Below are 22,976 nucleotides of genomic sequence, written 5' to 3' on the forward strand. Positions count from 1 at the left end.
AAAACACAAAACATTTTTCAGAACAGGGTTAGTAAACCAGGCAGTATCAAAGAAATTCAACACAAACATATATCCTTGCTGGATACTTCCAGAGTATAGCAACACATTTCTGGTTTTCATTAAATTTCCTTTTTTTGCATGAATCTTGATTTCTGTAAGATAAATTCTTCCAGCTCCAGTTTTCCCAAATATTCAAACCAGTCTTATTCCTCCCCTGAGAACTACGAGAAGGAAAAATGCATACAAATGGTCTGCAATGGTAACAACTCTCTTAGAATTTCTAACCTACCTGATTTGGGATTTAGAGAATCACACTGAGCATTATACATGTGCACAAATTCTTGGTGTTTTTTAATAAGCTGCTGTCGGGTCCCACGGGTAGACAGTCCATGTTCCTTTAGTTTCTTCTTCAAATCACGATCAGAGAGCAAGTTGTAAACAACTTTAGACATAGGCTTCCTTTTGAGAGCTGAACTGCAAAAGGAAACAAACTTTTTTTAATTAATACTCCTATGAAAATCAAAATACCGACTTGCATTTTTAAAAGGTATTTTACCCACTCTGGGTGAGAAATACCCGAAAGAATCATTTCAGCCATGACAAACACACAATCAATTACACAGGGTATCACCGATGCAACAGCTCCAGGAAGCCAGAAGACTTTTTCCATCTACCAGAAAGAAAATTTCAAACGTGCAGAAAGCAATAGGTCTAGTCTGATTTTCTTTAAGAGATGACGCACACACTCCTCATGTAACAAGCACTGCAGCTCAGTTTTTAATATCTACAGCAAAGGCTTCAGAATCACAGCAGCAAACACAGTATTGTTCATCTTCATTAGGCTCAAGCCCCACATTTGCCCTGAATTCAAAGGGAAATGTACCAAATTCAGATTGCTGAAACACACGGTTTCTACCCAAGTACTGGCCATGTCTTACCTGAATGAGTTCGTGAAGTTTTAAAAGCATTAAAACTGCAAGCCAAAACTTGAATTAGATTTCTCAGCTTTCTGGAAAAAATGACTTTGAGCGAGATAGTCATGAACCTGAAAGCAAATCTGTAGTTCCCATCTAACAGAAGGGTAGTTTGGTAATACAGAAAGTGGCATTAAACAGAAATAATAGTGCTCTCGGATAAATAGCATCTAAACTCAAAACTTACTCCTTCACACTGCCTTATGTCAGAACTCAACATTCCTGGCATAGCTAGGGAAAGCACCTTAATCACAGAAAACTGCCATAGACAATTCAAGTCCTACCACAACTTTTGTCATCTAACATTCACAGAACAGCTTCCTTCTGCACAAATGAGCTCAGTCAGCCCTACACCTCCTGGTGAAATAACACTCCAACTAGCCAACAAAGGTACCAAAATCCATCTACTGCCTCGCTCGTCTGCTTCGACTTACAAAATCCACCAGTTACAGAAGAACAGCATTCAGTTAGACACTTGTCTTCCTGCAGCAAAATGAAGTTCAGCTACACTGCTCTGAATTACAGAGAAGTTAACAGCTTTCCATTGTGAAAGCAAGAGACATTTTAAAACTTTATTCAGCACCTTCAATTTATCACACTGAAAATAAATATAAAAGTTTTTTTTTTTTAATAAGGCTTACACAAAAATTGTCATTAATGTACTCTCACATAGCCCTTGTAGCATAGCTGGCAAAAAAAAAAAAAAAAAAAAAAGACTCATTACCACAATACACTCTTCAGGAGAAGACTTTTTTCAGATTCTTTGGGGAAATATAAAAAAAATCATTGAATAATTAAAACTCTAAGTCCTGAAAAAGCTTTGTATGTACTGTAATTCACCAGCAGCATGACCTAGAAGAGCGATGACAGCTGTGTGAGCAGACAGATACATGAAAACAATTCACTAGTTTTGAATCTTAAACGTTTGCAGGTGGCATTTTTTCCCATCTTTGAGAAATGCAGTGTTCTTTGTGAACACATGCTTACCTGTTGTAATTACTCCTGTGCAGGTTTGGGGGATTAAAATATCAGCACCACTGAAATACTGCTCAACTGTTAAAGCAGGAGCACATGGCCTGCTATGTTGCGAACAAACAGAGCTAGAATTCCTCAGAGGAGAACTAGAAGCGTGCTGTTCCTGAAACCCAAACAACACTGCCATAAAACAAGTACATTGCCAAAAAGCCAGCATTTAACACACAGTAGCCAGTCCTGAAGGAGAAGTATCTTGCACGATACTTTCTTAAGATTCAAGCAGTCTAAGTAAAATAAGCAAAATTTCAAATTCTGTTAGGGACATGGACTTAACACCAAATAAAGATTTGGCTTTTATTTCCATCCATGAAGAACAGAGAAGACACTAAAAGCATCCCAAATTAAAATTAAAATGTAACATCAGATTATAGTATTAATTTACCACGTATTTAACTTCAAAGTCCTCTAGCTTATAGATTGCATTCGAAGCACGACTGGGCAAAATAAGAGCTTTAGCATAAAATTACTTTCTAATTCAAGGTTTGGAGGAATTGGAAATACAAGCATGCAGTAAAACCCTCACAGTTCTTGTCTGATCAGTTAGAAATAGTAATGGCCTAAATTTATGCTAGCAAGTAAAACAAACTGAAATCTATACTTCTGATGTGAATGTGGCGACCGTGACAAATTCTAGGGCGGAAGCATAAAGTCAAAGGCACGCAATAATCTGTGGGAATTGAGATCTTAAAGAAACAACCTTGACTGTGGCAACTTGAAAAGAACCACACTGAGCAGAGTAAGGTGCAGTTTTTATTTTTTAACTTGACATCTAGTGAAGGAATTCTATTTTGACCCATCTGAATTGATGGAAGTGATTAATTCATCAAGTAAAAAATAGGAATAAGTGTTATCTAAGTAGAATTTTAACGCTAGTGAGCAGGAACATGGTGAGAATAATGGACAGACTAAGTTTTAGTCCCTGTGTTGAATTCTTCAAAACACTGTCGAGTGTTTTCTCGCCACTAAAAGCCAAAAAGTAATTTTGCTGGCAATCCACATACTTTCTTGAGGAGAAAATCACCACTATCATATTCATACAGGGATTTTAGAGCGATCTATACAGCAGGTAACCAAGAAACAAACACAATCTACTGTATAATAACCCATCAAATAATATTTCTTATTTCAGCAGTGCAGACAAATGGCTACATGCATGTAAAAGTTCTTAAAGTTGCTTCTTACCTTCTGAGGCTGTCCTTCTTCTCTCCTCTTGTCAAGCAGCCATCCAGATGTTTGTTTATGTATTGTTCTGGAATAGCAACCTCACAAACAGGGCACTCCACTAAAAGCAAGGGAGAAGGCATTTACTAGCATGAATATTACAACACAGAGCAAAAGTTTGCATCTGAAAACCAAACTGCTGATTGAAGAAAATGAAAATCCAGAATTCCAACGTTACTTTTTTAAAAGACCTGGCATGTCTATCCAGAATTTTAATTTTTAGCTCTCATCTTCATTTCAGAACACTTATTTTCGTCACTATATAATATCAGAATGGTTTACATCTTCCTTGCAGTCAGATAGAATGGAATCTCTAACAAAAATCTGGAAAAATGTACATACTACACAGAAACCTAGGGGCTAATATAAACATAGGCATATTTCCATGCTAATGTGTTTCACTTTTGCAGTATTTCAGTTCTAAATAAAGGAAGCTGCTTCATTTTAATAAAACAGTATAGCACAAACTTTATTCATATTTAACATGATCTTCCCAATCTACAGCTCTCATCAGGACTGTCAATACATGAGTTAACTCAGGTTCAGGGGAATCCTACGATCCAACCATGCCTCACACTCATTCCTTAGTGCAGATTAGTAGATTCTGGGACTTGGGCTCACAAATGCCCTACAGCATGGTCCCACCCAACTCAGAATTCTTCTTGCATCACATTTTCAAGGAGCACCTATAAACATTACCTGTAAAGACAGTCAAAAACCACAGACTTAAAATATTCATCTTTAGCAATCACATTATGTCCAAAACAAAAGGCTACCTTTAAATGAACAATATGAGAGATTCTTTAACCGGCATCCTCTGTATTAGTATGAAGGAAGTCAGTTTTGATTTAAAAGACAAAACAAAAAACAACCTATGACAAACACAGTAAAATGTTGTGGGAATTGTGAGAGTTATCTGGTTACACTGCTTTGCAATTCCTGGCTCCCATGACATCATATTCTAGTCAAAGGTTTAAAAAAAAGCTGGGACAGTAACATAACACAATAGTCCTGTGCAGACTATTATTGTGTTTGTAGTTAACATTTCAATTCTTAGCACAGGAACAAATAACACTTACTAAAACCACTTCAGCATTGCCTCATTTCAAGTCTTTCATTTATATTGTCTGACCAACTATTTTGCAGTTGTGGAAATAATTTCAATGTAGTACATGCTTGAAGATTTAATAAGGTCATAAAATGGTAAGCAAGTGAAGATTTCAATTGCTCAAGAATAAATGAGCAGTAAAATTTCATAGGAGTTTCAAATTACTAACGCTAGCAAGTCTGATGCGTAAAAATAGGAAACGACAACTAAGTTGATGCCATTCTCATATGGCTACTTTTCTGGCTGTATTACATCTTTAAGGAGCTTTTACCTAGCTAATGAACAAATATAAACCTCAGGGTTCCAGTTGAATAAACCATTAAACAAAAGAACGGATAAATGCAAACTAATAAGAATCAGTGTTGTACTCCTACATGGTCTTTTATTTTAATTTAGGCTTTTAATTGGGTCAATAGGACGGCTGCATCATGTCAAAACTAAGAGGATTCTGTCATTTTATTGTAGTTGATTAGTATAAATGGGCATTTCCATGCTTTCAAAATAAATTAATCTTAACACTGTAGAATTACAAAAGAATAAAGCAGATTACTTTCTTCTGGAAGGCATACGAACAGGAATATTAACAAAACTGAAGCCATGATCTTTTTGAATGTGGGTGCAACCCCTCAACAACCATATTATAAAATACCTTGCTTTTGGTCACTTAAGGATACAAGAGCAGAATGAATGTCAACGTTGTACGTCTCCTCATTAAGGGGAAGGAGAAGAGAAAATGACTTCATTTTTTTACTGAGCAAGTCTTGTGCAACTATTGTTTTTTAGAGTCGTTACTCAAAGCAACTGGAATCTGTAGGCATTGAATTTCATGTAATTACTTGGCATCAGCCCAAGCTTCCTCATCAAGAATATGCTCATAGCAGAGCTATCCCCCATGAGCAGTAATGTGAGTGCAGCAGTCAGTGAAACGGGAAGCACCTGAACACGCCAGCACAGATCAGAGCCATGCAGAGAAATGAGACAAATGCCACTTACCGAAGGTACTCTGATGAATACAGCCAACCACAACCATGGACTTGGGGAAGAGAATAGGACAAAACCAAAAATTAAGCGTCTCACCTTTATTGACTACTTTCACCACAGATGTAGAAGGCTTTTCAGGACTTTTGGTGCACTCAGGCCTCTCCTGTGATCCCACCTCATTGTCTTTACCATCAACCTCTGCAGAACTGCTGTAAAGGTTCTGATGTTCCCCAGTTCTGAAAATCTTCTCATCCGTTCCTGCCAGGCCCTCTGACTTTGTTGAAGTGCAAACTTTTCCCTTTCCCAAGAAACTGTCAATCACTGACATCTCTTTTTTTAAAGCCGGCCCAGAAAAAGGACTGCTAACACAGCTTTTGCCAGCCGAACGCCTGCTACCAGCCAATGGAGATGACATCAGCGGAGCATCCAGGACCAACTGGAACAGCTGTTGTCTAGAAGCACCCAGGAGACAACATGCAGTTAGCTATGTTGGACAGCATTAGCTTTTTCTTTGCAAAGAGACCAGAACGAAAACAGATGGAGCTTTCCCTCCATTCCTTCCTCCCTCTCCCCCCTGCTCACACGCAGCACTCGGGAACTGGCTAGCCCACACAAACCAGGAGCAGGAGCACACCAGCTGAGCCTCACTATGCTCTACTGAATCTGAGAATTACTTTGCAAATGGAATAAAATGCCTCTCAAAACATCACACAGGACACAGTAAAGAACAGAAAGGTTTCCCCCTTACTTGAAGATGGTAAATAGCCATTTTCAAGTGAGAGTACTTCAAGCACTGTGTCACACAGCTGTGACAGAGGCTCCTGAAACCAAAGAGCTTAGCAGAAAGCGTTACCATATTCCTTCTGTCCCTCCTTACTGTGCATCTCCCGAACACAGCTGCTCCCTGCCCACCCACTTGAGCAGAACCCCACCAAGAGATAACTGCATGCTTGTCAGGTCTGGAGATTTAGCACCAAGTAATCTAAACTATTTCAGTCACATTTCATGATGATCAGCCAAAGAGCACAAACCCTCCATTCTTTTTTCATGTGAAAATAAGAGGGAAACATAACTGCCCTCAGGAACAGCCCACTTCAGGCTCCACCAGAATACTTACCACCCGTCTATGCATGCTTTATCCCCCCAACTCATACTCCCTGCCCTCCTCAGGGCTAGCAAATATCAAGATGCAATTTAAACAGAAGTCTCTTTTCAAATAGACAAACTTGTGTTTTATCAGCAGGAACGCAGGAAGGCTCATCCTCATGTCTGTCTCATTAGTTCTTTTAGCTTTGAGGTAATACAAAGAATCACAAAGTCACAGTTGTCCTACTTCGGCAACTGCGTAAGATCTTTAAAGCATGTCTTATTCCTACTCCTGCCCCAGGGGCTTTTGTAGAATCCTATTTACCATGTATTTTATGCAGCTCAATCTAAGATAAATTAAGCCAGTGACTGCATCCTTGGCAGGGAGATGGCACAGCCTGCCCACATACCTTGTGGTTCACTTTCACTCCTGTACCACCAGAGGCAGAGGGAAGGCTTTCCCAGCTAACACCAGCAACAGACAAACCACAAGTCCCACTCCTATTTTGACAAGAGTCCTCCACATCCTGAGGGTCACAAAGAAGTTCCTATCATCCAGCCAAAACCAGCTGGCAGAAGCACACATGCAGTCATTAGCCTTTAATCCAGTGCTGCATCACCCCTTGGCCACCTGCGCACCGTTTGCTTGTCCAGCTCTCCAAGAGTGCCAGGCCTGCACGGCTGCCCAAGCGTTCCTGAGCTTCCTCCCTGACTTGCTGCCATTCTCAAAACCATCACCTGCCAAGCCCCAGCCTGCTGCATCGCCAGAAGTTCTACCCCCAAAAAAAAACAAAAAACAAAAACCAAAACAAAAACAAACAAACAAAAAAAACACCCAACAACACACACCAAAAAAAAAGCACAAAACCAAACAAAACACAAAAAACACAAACAAACAAAAAAAAAGCAACTACAGGAAAAAAATTACCATCTACAAGCTCTGGCAAACTGGGGCAGCTTACAATAAAAGGGAAGATTTTAAAGGAAAGGCAGCATGTCTCTAACAATAAATGGAGGAGATCGGTTCCCCTCAGAGCGGTGCTCTGTCCCCACTTGTTAAGTGCGGCAGAGGGGACCTTCCCTTCTCTTTGTAGCAGGAGAACACAAGTGGAAGGGAGAGGAATAGGGATAGCTTCCGAGGATGCTGAGGAGTCCAGGAGCCTCTGCCCAAAAAGGCACACTGCATCCCCACGTGCCTGCGCCTCCAGCACTCCGCCCCGTGCCGCAGCGTTCACCGGTGCTGAGGAGCCGCTGGCCCAGGGCAGTAAGGATAACGGTAACTTCTTCACGAGACAAGTTACAATGACATAAGATGCTGGGTATCCCTCGGATACGAATGCATGGCCCCAAGAGACCACAAACACCACCAGAGAGTCCTCCTCCTTCCCATCTAGAACACATTCACTTTTCCAAGCACTAGGATTTTTACTCCTGCCATTGCTCAGCGAGTGCATGCTCTTTATTTAAATGCCACAGCTGTACAGCTTTGATTGTGACAATTCACTGCACCTGAGGAGACAAAGCCTGTGGAAGTAGAACAGCTGTGGGTCCTCAATTTGCAAAGTTTTTAAGTCAGAAAGCATAAGTAACAGCTGAAACAATTCGCAATACTATTCCTTTTCTGTTTAAAAAAAAGAAAAGGGGGGGTGGGGACAGGACTGTAGGTGAGGTACCTACATAATGCACACTGCCATAGAATTGTTTCTTACAGCACTTTCAAGAAGACAAGGCCCATAAGAAGCCTGAAATGCAGCTATGCTCTCAGATTTTGCAGTTGATGACACTTCAGTATTGGGTAACTCCTTAGAAACTTTTCAGTCTTTTAAGGTAAAGATTTTTCATGTCTAAGAACAACTAATTCAGAATTGTCTGTACATATATCTTTTAAAAATTAGTTCATATAAGTCACCAGGTAACCCCGCAATTATACTCGCTCAGGGTAAGTTCCTGGGGAACCACCCCAGCAGCCAGCTCAGCAGACCAGAAGCTCTGCAGTGGTTATACTCAAGCCAGATTCAGAAGCCCGATTTGGGGTTTAAATTTCCTGGATTACTGGATGCAATGACCACATCCGTCAGTGGCAATTCACATCTGTCCCAAGACTCTGGCCTTCTGCAGTGCAAACAAGTGCAATGAAGTGTGGCAGCAAAACTCTGTTTTCCTGTCTGCTCATGCCTAGATATGGACTGGAAGTTTCTCAGGAGGTTAATTCCCCGGCTGCCACAGACACAGAGTAGTCTAGCTACTGTTGGCGTAGGATCAGCTTCACGGGGAACGCAGGAGCTGGTTAATGGCAACACGAACAGCGTGCCTTCACACAGCCCGGCCCCACGGCCGCTGTTTACAAGGGGGGGATTTCATCCAGAAATATCGGGAAGGTCTGACAGCCTATCGCTGCCCAACACAGCCACCAGCAGCAAGAGTTGGCAAAGTATCTCATTTTACTGCAGATAAATGCACAGTATTCTTCAACTTAAAGGTAACAAACTGTAGCCTCAGAAGACTTGTCCCACCACAGATGGTTATACTCTAGAATCAGGTCCAAAAATGAACAAATGAGCTGCCTTTTATTCCTAACACACTTAGGCAAAGTTTAATCCTCAAAAGGATGCTGCTGGGTGTTCTAACAAAGATGTACTCTCAAAAAAAAATTTTTTTTTTCTTTTTTGAGCAAGGAATTTCTCTTTTGGTTATGTAAAAGTCATCTATTTCTTCAGACTCCCCCAGGTTTTCATAGAGGCTACCTACCATTAAAGCAGCTAATGAAAGTCAACACATAGTCTTATCATATTATTCTTTTGGCTTTTAAGCAACCATTTTTACACAAAAGCCCAGCATCCTATGCTATAGCAAGATAAATTCTTTGCTGCTCAGATAACATGAAACAGATCAATAAATGCAATCATTTGGCATCGTATCAATTTAGCTCTCCCATAAAATAAAGAACGATATAAGCTCAGAAGGCAAAACCATCAGAACAATTAGCCAGTTGCCTATACTCATTGTCTTCATCAAAAGAACATAACTGATCTCCCCCATCTTTTCAGTGTATTTTCTAATGCTTTTGAGAGCTCCTCCACTTGTCAAAGTAACACATTCGACTATTTGTAGCTCCCAATTATGTGTTTATTTTTTGACAACATGCATTCACTACTTAGAACATATTTCCCAGTGTGTTCATACTAGCTGACAACACTCCTAAAATTCAAACTTCACATCAGTTTATCTTTTCACCAGACTTAAGAATGCCTCCTGTATCTTTTTCTCAACATTTCTTTCTCAGGATGTATCACAACAGTACAGCCTGCAACACCTCCAATTCTCTGAAGCAGAGCTTTTCAGAGTCTGACCTGTCCCTCAGGAAGGCTGCCGGGCCAAAACACAGGTTTGGGGGTGGGTCTGGACCCCAGTCGCCTGCAAGGCCAAGCAAGGGGCAGCTGAACAATTCCGGTTTTAAAGGCTGGAGGGAGGAAGACAGCCCCGTGGGCAGCAGAAGCAGGCGGCAGACACACAGCAAAAGGCTCAGAGCACAAAGCTCAGCATTTTTGCAACGTGTCCTGTACGAAAGGATAGACTTCTGAACTCGGGAGAGTGTCTCTGGAGCTGATGGGATGGACTGCCCAAATAGAACACCATCTCACTTCAAATGCAAGTTGATAACATTTGCATGAAGGCAGCCAGAATAGGGAAATCATCCGAACAGAAATTTCAGAATCTGTAATAAATTGTCTCAATAACATATGATCCGATATAAAACAAAGAGAGATAAAAACTGGAAAAACAATACAAACCCCAAAATCTATCCTAACAATAATTTGATAATAAAAGTTGCTTTAATTGTATCATTGGTCTACAAATAATCATATGGAGTTTTTCCTCTTACTGAAGGATAAAGACTTACGAATAGACTTTCCGAAGGGATCTGATCTTGGCACAGAATCAACGGAAAGAACACTAGAACAACAATATGAAAACTTGTTTGCCAAAGCACACATGAAATCTCGGTATGTCCTTTTTTTTTTTTTTTTTGGTGGGAAAATACAGAAAATGCTAGTACTAAACTCAGAAGAGGAGAGAAGACTCCCAGACTGGCTTTTCCCAGCATGTGGTATTTTGGGCCCACTGAGCAGCTTCACTGGCTGCGTGATGACATCTAGTGGACACCCCACCAGACCCGCACCCCACCGACACCCCCCCACACCCCCCAGCTCGGCTCCCCACACAGCCCTGGGCTCTCCAACAGGACCTTTAGCAACCAGCCCTCCCCTCCCTCAACGCCCCGAGCAAATTACTCAAATTCCTCGGTATTCACAGAAATTCTGATAGTTGTCGGAGTGACTCCGACAAGCATGACCAGACTGGAAGGTTCATCCCCGAGACAGCCGGCAGAGTCGAGGGAAAGCAGGCAGTTGATGGAGAAGTCCACCCACCCCCCCCAGCCTGTCCAGCTCACCCAGACACTGATTCTGCTGGTAAACCTCAGGACAACACACTTCTCAAAAAGCTCTGTGTTTTGCATGCAGTTTTCAGCATCACCTATTATACTCGTAATAACTTTACACAAACTGCTATCAGTTCTGAGAGGTTTATAGCAGATACTCTTTCACCCTCCTGGCACAAAAGCAGCAAATGCATCGCAGCTGACAGACCTCAGTTTAAGAGCACAAGCAGCACACGTTAAAGGCTGAAAGATGACTCAACAAGATGTCAGCGAGTCCTAAAATGCACTGTTAAAACCACTACCCAAATCTTCCTAAGAGACCCATCCTCTTTAATCGCTGGCTTGGGTCAGGACAGGGAGTTATGCTTCTTGTAGTTTAACTAAAAATGGACAGTCCTCTTAATATGCTGTATACAGCACACTCTCTCTGCCAGGCATGCTTTAATAACAGTATAAATATCTTGCCATTTTTTTTTTTCTTCAGAGCTGCAAGACCCACAAAAAACCTTCCATGTCCTTCTTCATCAAGATCCTGGTTCCCATTTTATGGTCCATTTACTTCTCCCTTGACGATGCAGCTATAAAGCAGAGCAAGTAGGTGGGAATGTAGTGCTTCCACAAGCATTCCAGGGAAGAGATGGGGTTGTGAATCTTCCTATGAACAGCTCACACGGGGCAGTTCTGACTGTACTAAAGGACAGTTTCTCTCCTTGAAATTCCTTCTGCACTCCTCCTGGAAGTTTAATCAGTGTGTTAGAAATGACAGTACCTGCTCTCTTGAGCACTCAGAGTGGATGCGTTTATTCCTCTGACTCACCAGCTATCAAGTAACCCTGATTAGGAAACTAAGATATAAACTTGAAAGTAAAAGCACATTTTTCTTCCCTATGCACGAGAAAAAGCACAGATCGTTTTCAGCGAGGACTAGTAGTTCTCTACTTATGCAAGTATAATTTCTATTGCTAAATTTTCTAACTAGGTGATGCAGAAACTGGCAATTTTTATCAAAACCACCTCTTTATTACAGGACGACGAAATTCATTTCAAAACAACCCCCAGACTTTACGCTTATTTTTGAAAACACTGGCCTCATTGCTACTGATAAAAATACTGCTCCTAAAGGAACAACGGTACAAGTAGCAGTGCCCATCTTGCTCACCTGCCCCAGGCAGCGACCAATTCTACCTGAAAAGCAGAGTACAAGGCAATGGAGCCCTGAGCCAAGTGCTCCCTTCCCTCCACCTGAACACAAGGACAAAGCAATGCAAATTCAGAGATATTTAAGCCTATTCAAAACTGCTCCTCTACCCTTTCACACAGAACGTAACACTAATGGGCCATAACGAACTAAACAACATCTTCACTTTTACTGGGCAACAGCAGAGTCCACCACTTCTACAGGGAGGAAGCAGGGCTCCCAAGACAACACTCACTGAGCACAAATAATCACAAAAGCTCTGATTCTGCACACTCAGCTAAATGCTGAGCAGGAGTATAAATGGGATCAGCACTCAGGTCTGTTTAGAATGATTTCCATTCCACGCACACACTGACCTTGGGAGCACAGCTCTCACTTTGCTAAGTACTACCAACATTAACATTTTCTTTCCCTACAGGCCTGACTTAAGAAATGTGTTTGCATTTTGTGAAATACTGAAAAGATTTAAGGCCTGATTTTCATAAATGCTAAACTACCTGCGGCTCACAGTCAAGTCAGAATGGACTCGAAGAGCTGAGCATGTTTCAAAAATCAATGCCTATGACTTTGGATTTGTTTTGGGGTGGGCCAAAAGGAAACAAAGCTGATGGGAAAGGACAGGGGGAGGCAGCCAACATCACCAGGGCAGAAACCAACGATGCTCTTCTGATTTAAAGGTACTCACATCACATAACACTCTCCAGCCAAGCAGTGTTCCCCTCAAACTCAGGACCGTCTGCAGAGTAAATGCAAACCCAGGCTGAGAGAGGCACGAGCGTGGGGTGCCCAGCATCCGAAGAGACACGGGATTTACTCGCTATCTATATTCCTCTTATGAGTCTGATTTATTAGAGCAGTTAGAAAGCAATTTGTTGTTGGGCCTTTCTTACCGAGATCAAGAAAGAACCCTGCACTGGCTCTCTCCCACCTCACCCTCACCTGGTACACAACAGGACATGACCGTTTTTGTCTTATTGATCTAGCTTTACGTTGAGAAATTGATTGAACTCCAAGTCACAAAAGGAAAGATTAAACTACTCTGACTGGTAAGATTTATACCAATCCATTAAAGCAGTCAAAACAAATTAACGTTTAAGATTCAATATCATAATGGATCCAAGTCAGCACTACTTGTTCCTTGTAAAATTAGACATTAAGAACAAAAAACAAAAAAAAAAAAAAAAAGAAAAAAAAGAAAAAGTAATCCATTTATCACTAGGAAACAAAGACAGAGTTTGAGATAAAATAATGAAACTATAGAATTTCAATTCTTCAAATAAAATCAATTCAATCTGATAGTGGTCATACAGAATATTAGATCTCCATCACAGAGAAATGCTCTCAAGAAACAAAGCCATAAAGTGAACTATATTCCTATCACTTATGAAGCCAAGAATCTCATTGACTTCAAGTTCCAAGCTCATTTCAGAGAAAAAGATGATAGTGTATTTGTCTCCCATAGACACAGGAATACCTACAATATACCTAGCAAATCACTGAGCTGCTACTAATCAAAATAAAACAGAGAGATAATACAAGAATTCTCATATCTACTGTGATAAGCATTAACTAAATCATGCTTATTCTGTTGTTCCTGTCTTTCAAAGGGACAAGCAGATCAAAAATGAAGTAAAAGCAAACATCAAAGTGGCTAAGAAATTCAGGTGAAAGTACAATACTCCATTCCTTCTCTTATCCAGGAAAACTCACATCTGTGGTCCCTCAATACCTACATTTTTCCCATACAATTACTTCACAACGAGAATTCTCTTGCAAGTTGAACATTACCACTGGACAATATCTTTCTGTTCAGAATTTCCCTTGAACACATAGGAAGGATCTTGAAAGAAAGTATTTATTACCATTATTTTCCCTGCAGAATCCTGACACGTCTGCTTGACTTCCTACATGTTGGAAGAGACGGTAACTTACACAGCAGCTAACCAGAAACAAAGCCAAAATAAGCTTACACAACCTCCACACGTCACCTGAGCACACAGTAACCTTCAGCCAGAAAACTACAGGATTTTTCCAAAGCCATAAACATTCATCTTTTGATGACAACAAAAAGATGACAACGTTTCTGTGACACCACAACTTTTTTCACCGAGTCCTCACACTGCTCCTTGCTCTGCTCCTTTACAGGGACTCCTAGCCTGGTCACACAAAGTAATCACATGTGCCTTTCCAGCTGCCAAACCAGAGTGTTCATAAAATTACAGTATACCTTGCAGAATTAAAGCTCTGTACCACTTCATCCAACATCCGGTTATTTTTCAGGTCAGATTCCGAGGCTGCCTATTAAAAAAAGAGAGAAAGAAAGAAAAAAAAAAAAAAAAAAAAAAAAAAAAAAAACCCCAAACATTCAAATGCAGTGAAAACAAGTACCCAGAAAACGTTCAAGTGATCAATAATCTGTTTCTTGGATCAACGCCTCAGCTAAGCCCCCACTATACTGCTATGTGAATGAAGATGTATAAAGTGTAAACATTTTTTCCTGAAAAATATCTCAAACTAAAATAACTGCCTGAGTACTGTAAGCCTGGAAAATTATAGGTAATAGATAAAAATGAAGCAACAAAATCCACTGTACCCAGTCTCCAACAATGCTTCATTGTAGCCTGGTTCGAATTATTTTGAAAAGCAAACCAAGGATCCCATGAATGTGATAAGAACCTTAAGCAACAAGGCATGAAAACTGATGAAGGGAAATGTTAATCTTCTGATTGTGGAATGAAAATATTAATTTAGAGATGGCTTCGTGCATTCGATTAATTCTTCTTAAACAATTTCTGATTTTTATCTCTCTGGCTGTCTCTCTCCGCTCTTCTTTTTTACAAAGCTTTTATCAGTCTTGCCCATATCAATACCTGTGATTTTTCAGAATGCAGTAGTAAACCACACTCCAAGTAGTCTGGTCTTGTTCAAATGTTTCAAAACTAGACAAGCTACACCTAGATCTGTTTTCCAGTCTTTGGTTCATGGTTTAAAAACACAGAAGAAACTTACTTCTATTTTGCCAGTATTCCTGAAGTGCCTCTCATTGTTTTTAGGCAGCTCACCATTTTTAGGAGTTCAATAAAGCCCAATTGGCTTAAAATGAAAAGTTAGATTAAAGCCTAGAATAAACTGCATTCTGTGTTCTTTAATCAAAAAGGGCCTTGAAGTCAGACTGTAACAATCACCCACTTGCAGAGCAGGCTGAACCTGCCTCTAGTGCTTTTGACATTCAATCTACTTCTCATGGCAAATGCCTCCTCTCCCCGGTGTGTCACACAGTCCTCTCATCCCCAAAACGGCTCCATAGTACAGTCAGGCACTTTTAGGACTAGGTGGTCTGTGGACACTTGTAAAGACTCCTGGAAAGATGAAGTGAGGCCACTCAATCACGGAAAATTTAAGTGCTTAAATTTCAGCACTCATGTTTTAAGTGATGGTGTATTTTAACAAATTAGGAGGCAATGTTAAATGTTTCATGAGAGCCTGTACACACAGCTCTGAGCCAAACCCCAGGTTTGATGCTTCACCTACTTCTGCCTGTGCTGACAGAAGAGTGGCTCTGAAACGAGAGAATTTCAGCTGTGAGAGCACCACACCAAAGAGCTGCTCACCAAAAGGGAGGGTGTTATATATGACCAGAGTTAATTATTTAGCATAGTCCAAAGGGAAAACTCCTGAGATTTGCTGAAAAATAAACCAAAGAAAAACACTTACCACACAGCATGTTGGACACTGAGTTTTGTAGGACAAAAACTTGCGTATACAAAGGGAACAATCTGGAAAAAGGAAATATGTAATTTTTAAACAGGCATTCTTCCAAATGCAGTTCAACATTCTTACCAGTATATTTTCTTGTTGTACAATATATGCAAACTATTCCACAACACCCCAATATTGAAAATACGTAATTTTTCCAGCGAATTAAGATTACCATTGTAGCAAAAAAATCTGTATTTTACACAAGCATCTTTCAAGATTTAATCTCAGTCGCTCTGTCAAAAGCAGATGCGTACTTCTGTTTCTCTAACACAAGACAAGAGAACCTCAGTCTGCTACCACTACAAAGCAGTGTGTTTGCACTGCTCACTCCCACACCACCGCTTTTTTTTTTTTTTTAACATGACTGATGTTAGAACACTTTCATCTTCCTGCATAGCCTCACTCAAACTCACTATCCCCTCTTTTTTCCAGGTTCAAAACAATACCAACCTGTTGTTGAGGGAAAAGGGTAGAACGGATGGGAAACAGCACTGGAACACTGACTGAGAGACCGCTTAAATGTTTCCCAGGAAAAGCAAGTCATACTATCATCCCAGGATGCTTCAGTAGACTCTTTGGTGAAATATGCCAGAAGCTTCACTTTGTCACAGTAAATTCCTGAAATTAGTCTACTTTCTCTACTTATCTATGAGCTTTCATAACCACTTCCAAGATGCAAAAAGTTTCATCGCTCTCCAGCCAAACAGACATCCATTTATGAGATCATTATTGGTCAGTCTCAGCACTCAACACCTAAGCAGGTATATTTCAAAGATTCTTCGTGAAGGAGTCTGAAAAGCAGCAGGAGCACTAATGCACTAATTCAACACTTAAAACCGCAAATCCATCTAAATACTCAAAGATTACGTTATATAGTAAGATGTGATATGGGGCAAGAAATCCTTTAAAACAATAAACAAACTTTAACTGTATGAATATGAATCAACTGTACCAACATCCAACACCCCGTCACGTTCTGTAAGCAATGGGACCGGCCTGTTTGCAGCCATCCCTGCTCACAGCCAGGGCAGCTGAAGCCAGTCTGGGGATAATAAATCACACAAGCTCTCAGCACTAACGTTTGTGCCCAGGGCTGGCTCTGGGCCCGTGCAGAGAAGACAACGGCCTCCAAGTCTGTGTCCCCAGTCCCTCCTCTCCCATCCGCTGCCTCTTCCTATGGGAGCCAGCCCCGCCGTGGCTCGGGTCTCAGCCTGCCATTCCCGGGGCAACAAAACAGGTCTCTGTCTGCTGTAGATGGCTCATACGCCAAGAACTGAATGGTACCACAACGTTCACTTCCATCTGCACCGACAGGCCAAACCCACCTGTAAAACCACATCTACCAAATTAATTATAAGACTCAGTCGCCACACTGTATTTCAGCATACAGAAGAGAATCCTGAAGTATGAATTTCAGCTGACAACCATCACTGGATATTTAACGCCAACGACAGAATGAAAATGTACAAGTCACTGCCAGCAAATAACAATCTCTATTGACTTTAATCTGGAAGTAGCAAGGTTGTGAAAAGAAAGAGGAATAAAACAAGCCTGACACGAGAAAACTCAGTAGTGCCACAATTTACACACCACATACCGAAGACCATAGGTTTTTTTTCAAGTGAGCAAGCAATTCTGAAACCTGCTTAGCTAGAAGCATAGTAGTAATTTCAACACACTTTGCCCGGTTAGACATCCATATTAAAAGAATACATTCATCTTCAGCTGTTTTTATTATCTGAAAGAAATATGAATGGCACATCTACTGTCACTAAAGATACAGCCCAAAGCACTGTGAAAGTTAAACAGCTACTGTCAAGAGAGCTACCAGTCACCCAAGAACGAGCAGAGGAGGAATTTTAAGTGACTACAGGTGCAAACAGATTAGAGAGATGTCTAGAATCCCTGTAATAGATCAATAAGAAAAAAAGAAGCCAAAAAAAATTTGCAAGCAAATTTTTCATTTATTCACAAATAATTACTCATTAATGGCAGAGGGCTTTTTGCTCCAATTTGCACAATCTCAGTGGACTGCACAGATGACACAGAAACAACTGAGTGGAAAATACTTCAAGGAATTTTGATTTATTGTAGAAAACTTAGGCTTTCTGCAATTTGCAAGGGGAAATTAAGCATGTAATCTGTTGGAAAACTGACAGATTCTTTTCAAAGTTAAGGGCCTCTGAACCCAGCTGTGTCACAGGCAGGCTGTCACACCAGCTACTGCAGAGAACTTCCAGTGCTCCCCACCATAACTGTGCTGTTTTCAATGGTGACAGTTTTGCCAAGGTAAACTAAATTTCATTGCCAAACTACAATGTCCTCCTACATGTAAGGAAGCGGAAGTGCTACAGTTTCTGAACAAAACAATTATAAGCATTTATTTCAACGTGAGAAAAGGCAATGTACTTCTCCCTAATGACACTCTCAGTAAACTGCTTCGCTACCACGTTCCAGCAGGTATCAGTCTGAGGCAGACAGAGCAGCACGGAAAATTTTAAGTCATAACACTTAATGCTCTCTGCCATACAGCTTTGCATTTTGTTCCGCCCTCGAGATGTTAGGAAAGATACTAAATGAAGAGCTGTAGGAATAGGCGCTGTTTAAGTGTATTAACCCAGATGACACGCATTTGTGCTGACAGAAGGCTGCAACCGTAACCGGATGAGGAAAGGTTGCTGGCTGCTTCACAGCTTTCATGCAGAAGAGCTCCTCCGAGGCAAACGTCCTTGCTGGCTAAGCTGTGAGTAGGAGAGCTACATGTTGTATAAAGGAGATAAAGGACTGCTAACCTCTGCTCTAGGTGCCAGTAAATAATAAATGGTCAAATGATGACTTGTCTCTGAAACTCTAAAGGAGAAAACTCTTTTCTGAGGACATTAATCAAGAGTTTTCTGTCACTTGGCTCAGGTGCAAGAGGATTTTGCCAGACAAGGATGTTCTCCAGTCTTGTGTTTCCTGGGAAAGAGGTATGAAAACCAAACCATTCACTCAAGATTTCTTTCAGTCCACCCTCCTCAGCCCTACCTGCCTGCCTTAATCTGTCACCTGAATGACAAGTCAGGCTTAAACAGGGTCACAGGGGCAAGACACACTCCCATCACAGCCACCCCGGTTCTCCCTGGAACATACGGCAAGGTGCACTGACACGAAATATGTTAATTCTAAATGCCACAAAGTCCCAGAATACAGGAAAGAACAACCTCACCGCCCCCTCAGTGACTTGCCACACTGAATGCCCCATTTACCTTTGCTCCTACTCGAGCAGCTTTTATTCAAGCAGCTGTTTTGGCGCACATTTTATTAAAACCCAAGTAAATGTAAACTGCAACCAGCAAGCCAATAGCGATGTACGCATTGACCCTCTGTAAAATACGTCAGCGACAGGGCAGGAAGCAGCGATTTACAACGCCAAACAAGTAAATTTTGGGGGTTATTTTGTTTGTTTTTTTGCGCGGCCCCCCGGTGAGCTCAGCCCGCGGGGCCGCCGCTCTCCCCGCGCCGCTACTCACAGTTGTGCGAGCACTGGGGGATGATCATGGCAACGCTGAAGTAATCGAAGCAAATCCCGCACCGCAGCAGCTCGTCCACCGCCTGCGAGAGAGAGCCGAGCTCAGGCGGGCGGCGGGGCCGGCTGCCCCCGCGGCCCCGGGCAGCGCCGACCGCGGCCCCGCGCCCGCCATCCCGCCCTCCCGCCCGCCGGCCCCGCGCCCGCCATCCCGCCCGCCGGCCCGCCGGCCCCGCGCCCGCCATCCCGCCGGCCCTCCCGCCTGCACCCCGCCCGCCATCTCGCCATCCCTCCCGCCATTTCGCCGTCCCGCCCGCCATCTCGCCGCGCCTCACGCACCTTCAGCGGGGCCAGGCTCTCCGGCCACGGCGGCTCGGGCCCAGGCCGCTGCTGCGCCATGGCCGCCCGGGCCCCGCCGGGCCCCTCAGCCAGCGCCGATCGCCCGCGCCGCGCCCGCCGGCCGGGCCGCGCTTCCGGCGCCGCTGCGGCTGCCGGGAGGGTCGGTGCGGGGCTGGGCCGGGGCAGCGCGCCGCCCGCCCCGCTCTGTCGCGATAGGGACCGCCGCCCGCCCCGCTCTGTCGCGATAGCGGCCGGGCCCAGCCAGCCTCAGCCCCGACGCGGCCCTCCGGGCTCCCGGCCGCTCCGCGCTTCTGCTGGCCTCTAACCGAACGCTGATTTGGGAAATCCTAAAATCCTGTTCACCGAAGTCATTTTTCAGCGCCACATGCATCGCCTGCCAGGCGTTCTGAACACTGAAGAGGGAAGACACATGGGAAATTACAAATTGTCAGTAGTGGCAAGGTCTGTGACAGGACTGCTTCATGTAATAGTGTCTCGTTCGTAGTTGTGCTTAGGAACCTGCCTAACGAAGGAATAAGGTACGCCTTATCTATGATTATCAGGCTTGAGCCTGGCTGCTTACGTGGTTTAGGTGCGGGCCTATCTAGGAGAAACGAGATAACGGCAGAAGGAGGCTGAAGCCTGCACGACTGCCAGATGGAGCTGGTTCTGTGGTCTCAGCTGTAAGGGAAAGGGGAAGACAGAACCCAGTTCACAGAAAGGATGCTGTGATGAAGGTGAGGATGATGAAGTAAACGACCACCCGGGGTCCTACAAGACCACCCCGGGACTGTAACGCACGTGCGGAAGTAGGTGGCAACGTATTATAATGATTTCTTAGAAGAGTGATTAATATTGTAATTAGTTCTTGGAAATCACGTGAATATGTAAGTGAATTGTGTATAAATAGCATAAACTCCACTCCGGTGGTACGTGTATTGGGAGGAATGATCCCCCATGCCTCCAACACATCAAATAAAGAGTACTGCTTAATAGCTATTGCGCCTATTGAGACTGAATCCTCCACTTCAGTACCTTCCTCTCCCCTTTTTTAATGCACCTGTGGAAGGTACTTCCTAACACAGACACCCCCAAAGCTGCTGGAATAACGTCACCGATGGCTGGGCGTTCGTCGTGTCCGCGGCGCTCCCGCGCACAGCTCCTGGATGCAGTATGACTCGGCCACCGTGACAAGCGGTTTACTCGGGTGACAAATGTGGTGTGTCACTGAGCGGTCCCGTAAGCTAGACGGGAGAGTCTTCACCTGTATCCCCCAGGAGATGTTCTAAGACACTGTGTGCACGAGATTTGGAAAAGCTGTCCCCTGCCTACCTTCCTTCCTTTGGCAATTAACCTGCTCCACCACCTCACCACGCGTCCCGGTTCCCGTTTACGTCTCTCCATGCGGGTGTACGTCAGCCATTTGCTATGGGAACAGGCGCGCAGGGCTGTGCTGGGTTGCCATGGAAATGGGCATCATCACCGTCACCTCCGGCCTGGGCATGGCCGACTCTGGCTCTTCGATTGCCGCAGAGGGGACGTCGCAAAACCCAGGCTAAAAATACATGGCCTCGTGGGTGACAAACAAAAAAAATGGCAGGTAGCAATGGTCGTGGCTGAGCAGTGCCAGTGTGGGTTCGGAAGGTTCACTGATTGCCCGAGGGTCTGGGGGAAATTAGCACAGTGCCGAGGGCCCGCAGGATAAGACCACAAAGTGCACTGTGCCGCCTCGGCGCAATCCAGATTTCAGAAACCAGGCGCTGAGCAAGGCAGGGCTGGTCCCCTCGCAGACCCGCCGCGGCAGCACGCCAATACGCTCCACGCTGCACACTGTCACGAATATTCCTGTTGACTAAATTTGTTGTAGAAGAGGTTTTCACACAGATGCACACGCAAAACGTGTGTTTACTCATTTTATATATTAGTCTGCAGAGCAATAATGCCTCCCTTTGCTCCCTTCATTTCACAGGTTTAAGCACTTCACCTCTGCAGCTGCTGCTGACACAAACGTGCTGCTATCTGAAAACCATGCCCACAGATGCCTGATTTGTCCTATAAGTTTTTGTAGCAGTATAATTTCCGTGGTCTTGCTCCTGATTTGTGCACATCTGATTTTTGAATCAGCTAAAGTCAAGCTCCATGAACTGGCACTCAGTTATATATATATATATATATATATATATATATAAAGGTACTTCATGACCTACATGATGGAGGTCATCAGAACTTACCTCCATGGTCTCTGCTGGCCTTACACATTACGAATCTTTGAATTTATATATTTGAATGGATCTGATTACTGTCTGGCACTTGCTGAAAGCGCTAAAATTTACAGAATAATTTCATTGCCATTTAAGTGCCCATTCCTTCCACCTTAAGGAATCCATTTCTTCTGCTTTCTCTGCGAGCTGTGAAAATGCAATGTATCAAATCCCTTACGGGATTTCAATTTTCTGTTCTTCCCTCTCATACTCCACAGATCTCGCTCCAGGTTCACACACTTTCTGACATGAGCTTATTGGCTGGCAATTAACTCACCCTCCCCAGGAGCGGACATGAGGGTTTCATTACTACAGCAACATGTTTATTTTTTATTTTGGTAGACTGATGAGTAGCAAAGGGCAACGAGTTTATAGCCGAGCACCATCCACACAGGCTGCCACTAAATAAGAAGGAACTGAAACTATTTCTATGGGGAAAGCACCGTCTCCAAAAAACTGGATAACCTGTGCTTTCACCTGAATCCTCCTCCATTACACCAAGAAAGCTGCAGGGCCCAGACGTTAGAGCGTCCACCTCTGTGGGCAGCGAGGGGCGAGCGCGGTGCTGGGGCCGCGGGCAGCGTTTCGCAGAGCCGTCCGGCGGTGCCTCTGCTTCGCGGTGGCTCCGTGCCGGGGGGTGTGGAGAGGCAGGACGGGGTGCAGGGACAGGGCTGGGGGCGCCGCAGCCGGGGCCTCGCCCCACCAGAGGGGCTGGTGGTGTTTGGAGGCAGGAGAGGAGGCTGCGGTTGGAGCTCTGTCCCGCGGAGCCGGGGAGGCCTCCCCCGGCCTCGGCAGCTCAGAGCGTGGCCGTGCGTGAGCATCTTCCCCGCGGGGCACGGGCCTGGGCGCCGTCCCATCCCGGGGGGCGGCACTGGGACCCCCGGGCCCCCCTCCAGCCGTACCGGGCTGCCGCGGCAGTTCGGTCAGGCAAAACTCCCCGGCTCCCCGGGAGCAGAGTTCCACCCCAGGGCTCCTGCGGAGCGAGGACATTTCTCCTCCTCCGTAGGAATGCTTCCCGCTGTTTGACTGGCGCTTTGGACTCCCTCCGGTGTAGCAGTACTAAGC

At 43.7% G+C, this 22,976-nt stretch overlaps 1 protein-coding gene across 3 annotated transcripts in view; it reads right to left on the bottom strand.

Moving 5' to 3' along the window:
* The window catches only part of LOC122154047 (E3 ubiquitin-protein ligase RAD18-like), a 55,163-nt gene extending 34,343 nt beyond the window's left edge, over window positions 1-20,820 (bottom strand). Inside the window, exons 1-7 of one of the 3 annotated variants that reach the window (XM_042799669.1) lie at window positions 19,651-20,805; window positions 19,316-19,397; window positions 15,759-15,820; window positions 14,272-14,342; window positions 5,416-5,771; window positions 3,192-3,291; window positions 290-474 (exon numbers count right to left, since the gene is read on the bottom strand). In XM_042799669.1, coding sequence (XP_042655603.1) covers window positions 290-474; window positions 3,192-3,291; window positions 5,416-5,771; window positions 14,272-14,342; window positions 15,759-15,820; window positions 19,316-19,397; window positions 19,651-19,710 — 916 coding nt within the window. In that variant the 5' untranslated portion in view covers window positions 19,711-20,805. Of the gene's footprint in view, window positions 1-289; window positions 475-3,191; window positions 3,292-5,415; window positions 5,772-14,271; window positions 14,343-15,758; window positions 15,821-19,315; window positions 19,398-19,650 lie in introns of all 3 variants that reach the window. The other 2 variants (XM_042799668.1, XM_042799670.1) reach the window with 2 other exon arrangements.
* Between the last annotated feature and the right edge of the window lie 2,156 nt (window positions 20,821-22,976).

This window comes from Tyto alba, unplaced genomic scaffold, assembly GCF_018691265.1.
Source record: "Tyto alba isolate M040663 unplaced genomic scaffold, T.alba_DEE_v4.0 Super-Scaffold_3, whole genome shotgun sequence".
In the NCBI taxonomy this organism is placed as follows: Eukaryota; Metazoa; Chordata; class Aves; order Strigiformes; family Tytonidae; genus Tyto; species Tyto alba.